At 38.6% G+C, this 15,661-nt stretch overlaps 1 protein-coding gene across 3 annotated transcripts in view; it reads left to right on the plus strand.

The window, feature by feature from the left end:
• LOC109433068 (facilitated trehalose transporter Tret1) overlaps positions 1-15,661 on the plus strand; it is a 151,220-nt gene that overhangs the window by 23,325 nt on the left and 112,234 nt on the right. Inside the window, exon 2 of one of the 3 annotated variants that reach the window (XM_062851205.1) lies at positions 6,360-6,612. In XM_062851205.1, the coding sequence (XP_062707189.1) occupies positions 6,567-6,612 (46 nt within the window). In that variant the 5' untranslated portion in view covers positions 6,360-6,566. Of the gene's footprint in view, positions 1-5,894; positions 6,613-15,661 lie in introns of those variants that run through there. The other 2 variants (XM_019709455.3, XM_062851204.1) reach the window with 2 other exon arrangements.

Consider the following 15,661-nt stretch of genomic DNA (forward strand, 5'->3'; position numbering starts at 1 on the left):
GCATCACCGACCCAACGGTGACTCCCAGATCTCCCATTCTTTCCCATTCCGTGCTGGTTGTGGAGATGCAGAGGTGATCTCGGTCTTTAGTAGCAACAACCAACACTCTAACATTCCTTTCCCTTCCCAACTATAAAAACGTGGCCGGCGTCGTTATTGATCAAAAATGTATGAGCTGTTTAAATTGCACTTTGAGAGTAAGTGGAGTGTCCCAGCCCTTATTCGTTTGGACCTATATATTGTATATATATATATTGTATATATTGTTTTGTATTTTTTATCAGAAAGTTCATGAAATTTGGCGTTACATATCAAAAATCAAAGATGTATGTTTTTTATTTCTTAGATGTGTTTTTTTTAAATAGAGGATCATGTGTTTTAATACTAGCTACTCTAAATCTGCCTAATATTGCAATTACGCATAAAAATATGTATTGTATTGCTTTTTTGAGTGTTTTTGGTATGCACAGCTTTATAAAGAATCAAAATATAATCAAATTTAAATGAAATGACCTGCTAAAAACATATCTCTTAAAATAAAACACATACATCTCTAATTTTTTGATATGCTACGACAAATTCCCTAAATTTTCTGATAAAAATTAAAAGCCCTTTGATCCCGAGACTATAAAAACTAATACATTTGCATTTTTTCACATTGTAACAATTCCACGCATTGTCATTTTTTTAGGCCCATATCTCCACCATTTTGCGTCTGATTTCAAAACCCTAGGTTTTATTCAAGAGATAATAAGTCAAAGAAACTTTGACCATGATTTAAAAAAAACTTTTTCAAAAAATTGCGTATGTAAACAAAAACCCAAAGTTGTCAAATTTCCTAAAAAATGAATATAAACTTACGGCAGTGTCGCTGGAAATTGGGTCGACCAAATTTTAAGACGAGAGCGCTAATATGACCCATTTTCTATTAGCTTTCAACTGCTTTTTACTGAACTTAGTTAAAAAATCTAGAAAAAAAGTTATTAAGTAAATTAACTCTTCATGTCACGACTAAAAGTTTGGGGTCACCCCTCAATATGATGCATCAGTCAAAAGTTTGGGGTTACTTTCGTAAAACATGGAAAAGTGATTTGATGGATTCTATAACATTTACCCGAAAACCATTTACCCGAAAGACATTTACCCGAAAACCATTTACCCGAATGTAACATATACCCGAATGCCAAATACCCGAATGCGACATTTACCCGAATGCGACATTTACCCGAATGCGACACTTACCCGAATGCGACACATACCCGAATGCGACATTTACCCGAATAGTTTATTACTCTGCATAAATAATGATTTTGTGAGTGAGTTCATTTGTTTTGTTCAATGCAAAAAGTACATGTATTATTTTATATTGCGGCTCAGACAGATATTTTTTATGTCGAATTCCTCAAAAACACATTTTATTAAATTTTCTCTGAAATGATCCGCGATAGGAATTCACAGGGCAAACACCTGAATAAAACTAATCACTGCAGCTTGATATTTTTTGTGTTTGCTGTTGGCATTCCCTGTAGAGATTTACCCTTCTTTAATTCATAAGCTGTTCTTTCGATAAGCAAAGAACTGTTTATGATTTAAAGAAGAGAAAAACTCTATTTGTAGGCCGAATGGATTATTGAACAGCCCTCGGCAAATCAACATATCATTAGAAAAAAAAAACTTTGATAGAAAAGTTTGCAATTTGTTCACGATACAGAACATCCTGTTATTAAAAAAAAGGGAAAATTCTTAGGTGTAGACTTGGAATCCATCACTCAATCCTGTAAAAATGAAACTTAGAACATAGGATGTTGATCGAAAGAAGAAAAAAACTCATATGCAGTAAGTAGTTCGAACGCCAATAAAATATGCAGCAGTACAACTCGAAAGAACAGCCTTTTGAAGAGAAGAAGGAAAAATCTCCGAAGAATAGGAATAGTTTGGCCACCAAACCACTTAGTGAGGTTAACACTATTTCTGTAAAAGAAACTCTACCAATTTGCCCCTAATGCCACGGCCCGAAATCCAAACCCCGAATAGGCCTTTATCTCAAAAGCCATTACCCCGAATGGGTTATAACCCCGTTAAAGGAAGAGAAATGGATAGTAAGCCCAGCATATTAACCGAGTGGTCATTAGGCCGAAAAAATGATAGATCGATCGATTAGCAGGCCTCGAAAGAACAGTCTATTCCAAAAAAAAAAAGGAAAATATCTGATCAGGTTGCTAATTTGGCTACCAGTCAATTGTGTAAATCTTAACTTGAAAGAACAGCTTATTATTCAAAGATGGACAAATCTTTCAAGGAGTTAGAAGTTCGTCTGCAAATAAACTATGTAACATTCCAACTCGAAAAATAGCCTCTATTTCCAGTTTGGTCGACCAACTCAGCTACAGTACACAGTTGAACTCTGCAAAATCAAAAGAACATCCTATTTTAAAAAGAAGGCAAATATTAGAAGAAGTGGGGAATACTTGCAGTATGGCTGCTTAATTGTGACCGAGTATTTAATTGTATATAAGTAGCTCAAAGCAGCCTGTGGCGTTAAAATGGTAAGCTTGATAATGAAAAAGTAATAACATTCGAATGTTCAGTTGTGCTAAAAACAGTTCAATGTATCTTAAACTCCTTGGTGACAATTTAGCATTCATCCTCATGACTTTCGGCATGAATGATTTTTAGCCGAATGGCTCGATGTCTTTTCGGGAATTCTCACTTATCAAAAAGCTAGCCATTTGACAAGGTCTGGGGCAAGAATTCAATACCAAATGAATTATAATAAAAACGAACTTCGTTGTGGTATGGTTATAAGATCGTCTATTTGAAAGAACATTCAACATTTAAAAGAAGGAAACATTTCAGATTAAAATACTTATAGCTTTCGAAGGAATAGCTATAACTTCGAAAGACCAGTCATAGCTTGAAATAAAAAGAATTCTCAAATAAAAACTTCAACAACTATATTGTAACAGCATTATATTTTTCCAAAGAACAGCCTATATTAATAAGAAGGGAGAATTATTTATTAAAATATGATTCGGAATTAGCGCCAATAGCAAATGTTTAAGCATATTTTAAGAGAACACAATAGTTTCAAAAAAGGCCGGTTAGGTAAGCATACTGAGCTCTTCAGGATCCATGTTTGAATAGACAAGTACATCGTCTTCGGCCATCGGATATGCACGCTGAATATCAGGCAAATGTTTGAATCAGCAACCTCTCTCTTCGTCGTAGTTTTCTTAAATGCATTGCATTTGCTTCTTACGTTTCCGTAAACCCTTAATTTCTTTATTTCTTTTTATTAGATAATTTTAACTTATTCTAATTCTCCCCTCTAAGTAAACCTTCATGATTCACAACGTTGCTAAAGATTGCCCAAGGATTACCCTTTTCTAACTGATTAAGTTTGATCAACTTCTAATAAATTGTCCACAGTGAACACTTTTTGGGCGACTTCCTGAATGATTTCGGGTTGGCGTTTGAGCTTCTGATGTGGAGACGTTAAAAAAAAAACAAAACATTAAAAAATCCTCAAATTATAATTGAATTTTGACCGTCTTTTAGTCCTGTACCAGAGTGTTTGATGATCACTTGGCCTGTTGATTATAAGGTCTAACGAAAGCTGGCTGTATAACACTGGGCCATAACATATTTATTATTAACAAATCATATGGGGATCAAGTTCACGGTTTTTTTGCGTTTTTCGGGTAAGTGTCGCATTCGGGTAAATGTCGTATTCGGGTGAATGTCGCATTCGGGTAAATGTCGCGTTCGGGTATTTGTCGCATTCGGGTAAATGACGTTCGGGTAAATGGTTTTCGGGTAAATGTTATAGAACCGATTTGATGATATCTTCGTCATCTATAGTTCAATTGTAATTCTTTTTAGCTCATTTCAAAGATAATTAACTAAATTTACGTTTGATGGCGTTAACTTAACGTATTTAACGAATTTTGTATATAAAAATGTTATGTAAAGTTAACAAATTTCATCACACTTCAAAAAATGAGGCAAGTTTACGTTAAGTTTCAGTGTGTAAATTTCACCAAATATGTGTGGTTCAATTTCTATGCAGTAAGTATCATTCATTTTGTTTCAAATAAGCCAAGAAGAATTAAAATTGAATGAAAGATGGCAACGATATCAACAAATCATTTTTCCATGTTTTACGATAGTGACCCCAAACTTTTGGACGATACACCATTTTGAGGGGTGACCCCAAACTTTTGGTCGATGACATCAAGGATTAATTTACTTAATATGTAGCTTTTTTCTAGATTTTTTAGCTAAGTTCTGTAAAAAGCAGTTGAAAGCTGATAGAAAATGGGTCATATTACCGCTCTCATCTTAAAATTTGGTCGACCCAATTTTAAGCGACACTGTTGTTAGTTTATATTCATTTTTTAGAAAATTTGACAACTTTGGGTTAAGTTTACATACAATTTTTTTTGAAAAAGTTTCTTATAAATCATGTTCCAAGTTTCTTTGACTTATTATCTTTTGAATGAGACCTAGGGTTTTGAAATCGGACGCAAATTGGTGAAGATATGGGCCGTAAAATATGACATGTTTTTAAGGGGGTGACCCCAAACTTTTGATCGGGAGTGTACGTGTATGATTATTTTCAATGAACTACAAACCCACCAAGTTACACGACAATCGGAGTTAAACTATATCGATTGAAAATGGAATGGCTGTAGTACAATACAGTGCTACCATCTACACCCGTTAGTGAATTCGTGTCTCAACAAGCACTTACTATTATATAGTGGCGTCGCTATGCTCAGTGGTGCCCAAGCTGGGGTCACGGGTCATGCTAATTTCACAAGAACCGAAAGCTTTAGGAGAGTTGAATGTTTTTAGAAATCTGCGTCTCAAGGAGCACTTATTATAATATAGGTACGGCCCAAGCAATTTTTTCAAAAATCTTAGGTGTGATAGGAAAGTGAAAATAGTTTTCAGATTCTGCGTCTCAAAGAGCATTTATTACTGTAAGCGTTTCAAATCTCAGGGGAGCCTAGGTTGGAGACACGAAACCGATTTCACGTGGCCCGTGACTTTATATTGAGAACCACTGAGCCAAGCAGCTATATAAGTGATTCCCGAGGCTATAAATCCGAAAACAATTTCATTTCGTTCTCACACTTTATGTTCTTGAGAAATTCTCCATGCCCTTGACCACAAATTGAAGATCACTGATATTTGCTACACATCTGTATGAAGATACTCCTCTTTGAAGTGAGAAAGCTGAAAAACATGTGCATTTTTTTCAAGTTCTTTAGAAATTCCTATGGCTCGTGACCCCAGATTGGGAACAACTGAGCTTTAAGTCATTTTAAAAGGTCGTTCACAAAAACTGGCCAATATCTCTGAAAATTAAGTTTTTATGAAGTTTTCCACCACTTTGCTGAAAGCATGAACAGACTAAATTCACTTATGAAAAAAAATGTTCGCACTTCTCGTCGTAACTACATATATAGGAGATACTTTCAAAATAAGGACGCTTATATACCAAATAGCTTTTTTGAAGACGTTAAACTTCTAAAATTAATTCTTCGGTCCCTAAATAATGTCGATTACGAAATCGGGCCTTTGGAAGCAGTGTGCAATGCACTATGTGCTGTGCAGCATACTGTATGATTTGAAAGGTTCTTAAGGACAAACGTCTTGAAATCCCGCTTTGACAGTGCATCAGAACTTCAGATGCACAAATCTCAAGAAGCAAGCTTCAAACAACAGTGGTTTTGTTTACGAAGAGATTTGTGCCTTCAAAATCGTGAGTAGGTCCCAGAGTCGGCCATTGTGGCGGCCATATTGGGATTCTAACAAGTCTGTCCTTAATATCATACTGATTAGTATTACTATATGCATCGCACTATTCTAACAAATTAGGACAAAAGTCAACTACCCGACAAATGGTCCACAAATCCATCCATCCAAGCTAATTGCCATCCCTATATAAGAATAAGCGCCGCCGCATGAAAGTAAAACCAAATCCCACCGTGTCTGAACCAGCCTGTTGAGGTAGCCACTGGAAAAAAGGAAAGAAAAAAAGGCACCTCGACGACTTGTGATACTACTTCGGCCAGCCTGGCCAGCAGCCAGCTCCTCGCAAACTAAAAAACATCAACAGCAACAATAACAACATCAAGCACAACACCAACAACCAACCAACCAACCAAGCCAAGCCAAAGCCACCAGTTCAGTGAGGCAACAAGGAGGAGGAGGTGTTGTACGAATCCATCCATAAACTGTCGATGGTCATGCTCGCAGCGCTCTTTGCAGTTGTTCAGCGGCGTTGGACGAATACGGACGCGAGTGAAAGTGAAATCGCGGGTTTTGCTCACACACTATTTTTTCGAAAGGCGGTTTTTTCGATCGTGACGTTGTTAAACTGGTTTTAATATTTTTGTGTACATCACCCGAATAGTTTGCTGCTGCCGCTGCTGCTGTGCCAGTTCCCGTAAGGCAGCTACCGTCGACGGTGTGCCATATTAATCCGACGGAGGAGCAAGACCTTCGCGTGCCCTAATCCTAACACAGAGAACCCCGGACACGTGCTCGAATTTCAAATGTTATCCAAGGGAATCCGGAACCAATATTTTGCAACAATATGTGGTAAGTACCGAACCGATGATCCATTCTTGTTCTTGCTCTGTATTTGGTTTTTGGCCTTTCGTGTCGGTGAATTGTTAAGCTCTTGTGGTGATCGCTTTCGGTTAAACCCCGTGACATTCTAGCTTCAAGTGAGTGCCGAAGACTCCAACAAGAGATCGAGAGTGTTGTGCGGGAGAATGGCAGATCGGTTACACTGTATAAGCTCTGTATCCAGTGCGTTAAATAGATACGCAAAGAAATCGTGAGAGCGAAAGAGAATGGTCGAGTGCATGTGGGCTTATTGAGCATATAATACACTGTACAGCTGATCGTCGAATAGAGCATTTTTGGGATAAGTACTCTATGTCGTGCAAATGGGAATAAATGATGTTAGATTAATAGTTTCTCATTAGAAGTCTTTGATAACACTAGTTTACAACACGGACCAAAAGCTATGAACTGCTATTAGTGATCTAAATTTTACATGTATAATCACGTGCTGGTTTTGGAATTGACCCCAAAAAAATTAAGAAGAACAGATATTGAGTTATAAATAAAAATCGAGCTATGTACACTGTTTGAAATTTCATAATTTTCTTGTGTTTAAGTGAACTAGTGAATGGGATTTTGTTCACGCGATTGATTGATATCAAAAATTGAAAAAAATGTGAAAAATAGCATTTTTTGTTTTTTTTATGTCTTTATTTATGAGATTTTCAGTCCGATGCTAGATCAAAAGCATTTGACCATCTTGGGCTACTTGGAAAATTTTCAGGGAGGCTGAAAGTCAGCTTTCTACAAAAAAATAAAAATAAAAAATCGAAGAGTACGGTGTTTGAAAAATTGTAATTATACAGCATATAACATAGATCCGCAATTATTGTTTCTCTCAGTGTATAAAAGTCCCTTAAATATCCTCAAGCATCGTCGAACAAACCATTTTCGAGTTATAAATTTTTGCAGAAGAAAATATGGATTTTTTCATACGCTTTTTCCAAAAGTTCGGTGAAGTATATTGCAAAACAAAAAACATAAAAAACATTTTCATATAGAAGCTTATACATAAGCTAATATTTCCTTTGATTTGAAAAAAAGGTCGTGCTGAGCTGGAAATGCTCTACATACACTCCCGATCAAAAGTTTGGAGTCACCCCCTCAAAAACATGTGATTTTTTTAGGCCCATATCTTCGCCAATTTGCGTCCGGTTTCAAAACCCTAGGTATCATTCAAAAGATAATAAGTCAAAGAAACATGATTTAGAAGAAACTTTTTCAAAAAAAATGTGTAAACTTAACCCAAAGTTGCCAAATTTTCTAAAAAATGAATATAAACTTACGGCAGTGTCGCTGGAAATTGGGTCGACTAAATTTTAAGATGAGAGCGGTAATATAACCCATTTTCTATAAGCTTTCAACAGCTTTTTACAAACTAAGCTAAAAAAATCTAGAAAAAAAAGTTATTAAGTAAATTAACTCTTCATGTCATCGACAAAAGGTTTGGGGTCACTTTCGTAAAACATGGAAAAGTGGGTTGTTGATATCTTTGTCATCTTTCATTGAATTTTAATTCTTCTTGGCTCATTTTAAAGATAATTAACTAAATTTACGTTTGATGTCTTTTACTTAACGTATTTAACGATTTTTGTATATAAAAATGTTATGTAAAGTTAACACATTTCATCACACTTCAAAAAATGAGGCAACTCCAACCAACGATTTGGTCTTGTTGACGTTGATGCCGCTGAGGAGCGATTGGCAAGATCATCGAGCTTGCTCTGCATATCAGAGCGCCACCGTTGAGCTAGGAGAGCAGCGTCATCAGCCAATTTGAAGTCATTTAGGTGCTCCACAGTAATGTGGTGCCACAACAATCCACGATTTGCATCACGGTCAATCGCACCAACCAGGATCTCCTCGATTACGATGAGGAACATAGCGGTGATAGGATACACTTGCCTCACTCCAACAACGACCCGGATGGGATCGTACAAAACACCGTTGTGCACGAAAATGCCCTGAACTGTGCTTCAATGAGGCCGATGATTTTCTCAGGGAGACCCTTACGCCTGAGGGCCTTCCACATGTTTTCGTGATTGAGACAGTCGAAAGCTTTTTCGTAATCAATGAACACCAGGTAGGGAGACTCTTGGAATTCATTGATTTGCTCCAGAATGACACGGAGCGTAACAATATGGTCCACACAGGATCATCCGGCACGGAATCCAGCTTGCTGCCGTCGAAGAGTTGCGTCAATCTTCTCTTGCATCCAGTTAAGGATCCCTTGCAGAGGACTTGGAGGACGATACACAGTAACATGATACCCGACATATTATCGCATACAGTCAGGTGGTACCTTTACTAAAACGCCTTGCATCTAGTCGGCCGGAAATGTCGTGGTTTTTCATATGTTACAGAATAATTGATGCAGTAGTTGTGCAGGTAATACGAAACCAGCTTTGAGCATCTCAGCTGGGGTCCTGTTCGATTTCATGCAACGAATGGCTGTTTCCTGCACTGATGGAGCTTCGGTGTTGACACGGGTAATGCATCGAACCCTTGGCGGATCATGCTGAGTTGTTGATGGCGAAGCCGACACTTGGAAAAGGTTTCCAAAGTGCTCGAACCAGCGTATCAACTGGTCAGTCGGGTCGGTCATTAATTGTCCAGATGTGTCTTTCACGGGCATCGTAGCATTTATCTTAGTCCCGCTAAGGCGACGTGAAACATCGTAGAGGAGACGGATGTCGCCGCTGTTTGCGGCTTTCTCGCCTTCGTCGGCTAGGGAGTCCGCCCACGCTCTTCTGTCCCGTCTACATTCACATTTCACTTCCTTCTCGGGAGCCGAGTAGCGCTGACGGGCTACGGCTTTGGCTCCTCGTGTTTTCACTCGCTCTTTCGCGGCTTTGGCGTTCTTTCGCTCGTTTATCTCTCTATCCAGGTATCATCTGCACCCTAAAATGAAACAACACAGGCTTGTGTACAATGTACACAGGCTTGTGTACAATGTACACAGATTTGTGTACTACTAGATCAGCCTCCACCCCTGTGTCAAATGTACACAGTCACTTTTCTGGCTCTAGCGCTGGTATGGGAGCAAAGTTCATAACTAATTTTCTCTGAACGATGACATGCATTATCAGGAATCGATCAGTGCAAAAATAATTATTAATTTTGTTTTCATGCCAGCGCTGGAGCCGGAAAAGTATCTGTGTACATTTGACACAGCGGTGAGGCTGATCTAGTAGTACACAAATCTGTGTAACTTCTGTAACCGTGTGTGATCCACTGCTTTCTTCGGATGCGTAGCTCACCTAAATTGTTCTCGCCGGTGGCGATGAAGGCGTTCTTGACGGACCTATTCACCGCAGCATCTTCCAGTCGGCGTGTGCTGAACAGGCGCCCGAGTTTTCCTCCTTTCGATGGATCCAAGCAATGAGCAGTCGGATCTCGCCGATTAGGAGATGATGGTCGGACGCAATGTCGGCGCTACGTTTGTTCCGCACATCAAGAAGGCTCCGTCTCCATTTTTGGCTGATGCAGATGTGGTCGATTTGATTCTTCATGCACTGGTCGATGAGGAAAGAGCGGTTCCCCAATCACCACGTCATTGTTGCCACAAAACTCGCAAACAGCTCTCCGTTTTCGCTCATTTCTCCGAGACCATGGCGTCCCATGACGTGCTTATAGTCCAAGTTGTTGAACCAACCTGCGCGTTGAAGTCGCCAATAAGGATCTTGATATCACCTTCCGGAGTCTTGTCTACGACAGCATTCATTTGACTGCAAAAGTTCTCTTTGTCTTGCAATTTGGCAGCATAGTCTGGCGCGTAACATTGGATCATGGTAAGGCTTCGAACCCGTGTTCTGAATCTGGCTACAATTATCATCTCATTAATAGGTTCCCACTGCACTTCATGAGTGCAGCGTGGGCGTGAACAATGAACAGAAAACAAACTCCACGGTGGCGAGGAGCATGCTCACCTCGTCGGCCAGAATGTTGCAGAATTTGACCCGACGCCAATCTGTGTTCTCCAAAGTTCGGCCAACGGATTTCGCGCAGTCCTAGGATCTCAAGCTATACGACATGCCTCATTGGCTAGTCGTGCCAGTTTACCCTGCTGGGCTAGGGTTAATACATTCCAAGTTCCAATTCTTGTCCGTTGTTTCGCGCTAAAAGTAGTTGCCGTTGAATCAGTTCGTAATCTTTCATTTTTGGTTTCAGAAACGTTTTTTGTTTTGTTTCGGAAACAATAGGTTGTTGACCTAAGGTCCCCTATCCACCGTGGTGGGGCTGCCACCTTAGGTATAGCTTCTGGTGGAGCAGCATTTCATACTCAGCCACTGCATGTCAGAACATACGCTGTTTCAGCCGCACCTCCTTGATGAACAGACGCTCAAGACGTACCTTCTCAATCTAGCTAAAGTCAAAAGGATAACAGTACCCAGGCTGCACTACCAGCAATGCACACAACTCTTAGCTGGCATTCTTTCGCATCGCTTCACCCGTGAAGGCATAAGGTTGTATCTTGTGAAGACCAGAGGTATGTTGGACGCTCTCCTCGACTCATCGTTTTGCAGCACCCAATAATGGAAGGTATTATGAAATACTTGAAGCTATTCATAAAACCACAATTCAAGAGTAAACAAAACTCTTTCACGTGTATCTTGCTGGCGCGATATACTTCTTTGGCAAATTTATTATCTTTTTAAACTGACAATAAAACTGGGCGAACTCTCAACAGATGGCGTTCTGTTCGATTCTGTTAGTAGCAAAGCAGAAGCAATGACAACACTGATTATCTGTATTGGATAGCATAGCGTATAGGGTTTATGATGGTCATAAGGCACGTTAGCAGGTTTATTGCGATCATTATTAAAGTGAACTTGCTTTCGTTCGATTTTCACTAATTATGGTTGTATATTATATTGAAAAATTAGGTAACATGAAGTGGAGATCATTAGTTTTGTTCAAATAGGTTCATATGAGCAATGAATTGATAATATATCATCATTGCCATAGCTTTTTCATATAAACAAGCTCTTTTAGCTCAGTGTTCTTCTAATTTAAGATAATTCTACTGAATTAACAATTTTCACATCGCATTTATTCTATGCTTCTACAACCCAAATACTCGCGGTAACTTTAGATTTAAGAGCAATAACAACTATTTAAACATTATCACTTTCAATTTGCGAATGATATATCCTGTGAAGCGGACCTGGTGTGGTGGTTAGATCACTTGACTATCACGCCGAGGACCTGGGATCGAATCCCACTCCCGACATACTCACAAAATGTGGGTTCTTCCTTCGGAAGGGTAGTAAAACGTGGGTCCCGAGATGAACTAGTCTAGGGTTAAAAATCTCGTTAATACAGACAAAATAAATAATAAATGATATATCCTCAAGTATATCCTTCTGAACTTCTGAACATCACAAACCAGTTTATTATGGCAAATAACTTTAAAAGAGCGGATAATTTTTTACTAAATTTTAAAAGTGTTATTGCTATTTTTAATACGATTTGATAAACCTGTATGAGATTGGTATATTTAATTCGAAGATGTTCTCAAAGAGGTTATTATAATATTTTGATGTATGAATCAGTTTTATCAAAACATTTTCAAAATTAAATACGAAAATCTCTTATGGAGCAGAACAAAACATAAAATGTTAAGCCTGAAGTACATAGGCACTTCCTACTATTCGAGCCATGACTGTAAATGTGTGCTAGACTTTCGCGCCGGTGTACCATACTATTGAGGAATCAAATATTGCACACCAATAGTTCAACCGTTTCTGATTACGGATGCGATCGGATAGAAAATCGAACAGTACGGCGCGGTGCGGTGGCTTAAGGCCACGTCCGAAACCTTTCCTACGACAACACAACGTGGACCCCTCGACGACGACGATGACACACGAAATGACTTGCGCATTTATAAAAGACAAACAGAGACCGAGAGAAAATTGACCGGCGAACCGCAAAGAAATTCACGACACATCTTACGCATTTATGAGCCTGCGGCTCTCTAGGTTTTTTTTTTGGGTTTCTCCTTCGCACTGCCATATAAGCGAAAAAACATGACATCTCGCCGTCGTCGCTGCTTTCACCGGCCACGTCCGTCGTAGATTAAGTGTAAATATTAAGTACCCGGTTCAACCCAACAGCAACAACAACAACAGCAACGGCTGCGATTCGTTTCCGAGCGGGTTCGTGCCGGTTTGCCTATCCCGAGGAATTAGGCTCTGTTTCCAAGTGGAAGTGTCAAGACCATCATCGCACGGGAGCATTCCTATATAGCACACCGACGACGATGAGCTTAGAAGCTTAGAAGATGCACTCTACTGAACTGCAGCGCGTCAATGGATTCTGAAAATAAGCGAATAGAGCACGTAATGGAGTTCATGAGCGTGATTGAATGGGTTGATAGTGATGTTGCGCAGCTAATAATATGTTGTAGTTTTTAATTTTGGTTTTGCACTGGACATTAGTCAACAGAATGATTGGAACTGTAAATCTAAATTATACGAATCTAGTCAACTAGTTGTTACTTTCTCTCAAAGCATATTTCTATTCAAGTAAATTGGAGGAACTTTTAATGAATAATAATTATCATCTCGAATTATAGAAACAATTTAAATTTATGATAATTTGGTGTTACATTAGCAAAATAATGCAATCGTTATATTTTCTGAGTACTAACCGCGAGGAAGTTTTTGAAAATTTAACTCGGCAAATTTGTGTAAGACCTTCTGGAAGTATTTCTACAGAAACCTAAAAGTGTATCGTACAAATCCCAACAGTTTCTCTAAATAATTCTCATATTTTTTTTTTGGAGAACCGCCTTTCTAAAGAAATGGTAAATCTGGCTGAACCCGTGGAGAGCTTCCAAAAATGTAGAACTTTCTAGAAGTAGTTTTAAATAACAATTTAGCTTTCTTTTCTGGAAATATTTGTATGAGTAATAGTTGATACAGTTTAGCATACTGTTAAGAAATTCTGGAGAAATTTCTGTGTAAGCTTTTCGATTTTTTTTAAATCGCACAATGGATTTTTAACGCGATGAGCTTGAGCTTGATTGACCGCCCGTGGATGCTACTCCATTATTGCCAGACCAGCTACAGTCACACAAAGAACCAATGAGATATCTACCGGAGACCAACAGCTATTTTCAATGTGTGAGCGTTGGTGATCTTCTATTTTAAGGCGACAATGGCGGCTGCCACGTAAGGTTGCAGGTCAATGTGAGCAACGGGAAGGTTGTGATGATTGCAATCATTTGTATCCACATCATACCTTTGCGTCTGCTCAAATTCATGCGGATTTCAGAGTGTTGGTGGGATATGGTTGGCAGAGGGTTCACACATTGGTGCATGGATGCCAGGCGTAATAGATAGATTTGTGTTTTATTATTCTGAAGCTGTGCGGCACAGTTTGCTTGATTGCATAACTCGTAGGCGTTATGTGATAGATTAACACTGTGTTGTGAAAGTTTGGACGGAAGAGAAGCGCCTCTTTTAAACCGTTTCTGTTCTAGCGATGAATATGTTGTATATGCAGAGAGGAGAGAGAAAATATATAAAAAGATACAAAGAAGAAGGAAAGGAATAGGGCAGGGCTAGTTCCAGGGATTGAACCCTCTGCATATAAATCAGATGCAGTTGCCACTAGACCACCAAGCCCGTCTATGGATTTTTGACGGGGTGGGAAGCAAAATTCCAATGGAAGCTTTTATGAAATATAGCAAAAGGATATTTTCTTTTCTTTTTTTTTTTTGTTCAGGAATTCCTTACGGGATTTCTTACAAAGTATCTCTTGTGGTTTCTTCAAAAAAAAAATCGATAGCTTTCTTCTAGAGTTTCTTCTTGGATTTATTTTGAAATTTCTCTCGGAATTTCTCCCGGGCCTTCTCACAGAAGATTCCTTCCGGTATTGAGACTGGGTTGTCGCTCAAAGTTTTTCAGAATTTATCCTGGGGAGTCTTCTGGGATTTCTGCAGGAACTGCTGCTGGTATTTCTCATGGAGTCCGTCCCGTATTTCTTCGAATATTTTTCATGTTTTTTCAATGTAGTTAATTACCTATTTTCTTGCAGTGATCCACCTGAGATTATTTTCTTACAGGGATTATTCCCAGAGCTATTTTCGGAATCTCTATCAGAAATCATCCCGAAAACCTAGATGCTCCATTTAGAGATTTCTTTAAAAACTTCTCCCGGAGTTTCTGCAGGATTTTTTTCAAAAAGTTTTTCTCGGGTATTTTCCAGAAGTAACTACGAGATTTCTTGTAAGAAATTCCCGGAGAAATATCTAAAGGAATCCCGTTCAATTTTGCAAAAATCTCCGCAATGACTTCTTTGAGAAATCTCAAAAGGAACTTCAATAGAAATTCTGAGCGAAACTGGGAAACATGAAACCTCTAAAAAAAAGTTCTATCAAACCCAGGACGAAATTTTAGGGAAATTTAAGGAGGAACTCGCAAAACTTCTAAAAGGGATCCCGGACGAATCTACGTGTGAAATCCAGCAATGAAATCCACGAGGAATATATGAAAACTGTGTCTGGAAGAACTTCTGCAAAAATCCCAAGAAAAACTGTTGAAAAACTTTTCTGAACCACTAAATTCATGAGTACATACTCTAGCAAAGACCCCGTGAAATACCTCGAAAAACATGAAATCGTGAAAAATCTCGGAAGAAGCTTTTACGTTAGAACCTCTGAATATACTTGGGAAAACTGGAGAAAACCAGAAAAGAAAAAAACTTTGATAATTTCGAGGAAAAACTACAAGAAACTGGAACTGAAATTAAAGAAGGAAATTCGGATTGATTTGAAGAAAGAAGCATGGGTAGGAATTTGAATTCACAACATTACTACACCACTAGCACACAGTACAAACTACCCAGTTCATGTTCCAAACTGTGTATGGAATTTAACGGTCTTGTAGTCTGTTAAATTACTATTTGAACTTCTGAATGTTTTTTTTACTGATTTTCAGTGTAATTGGAAATCATTGTCAGTAAAAATGAAAGGAGTTTCTTGCAATTAATGCAAAAGAACTATGGGAAA

The sequence above is a fragment of the Aedes albopictus genome, chromosome 2, assembly GCF_035046485.1.
Source record: "Aedes albopictus strain Foshan chromosome 2, AalbF5, whole genome shotgun sequence".
Taxonomy (NCBI): domain Eukaryota; kingdom Metazoa; phylum Arthropoda; class Insecta; order Diptera; family Culicidae; genus Aedes; species Aedes albopictus.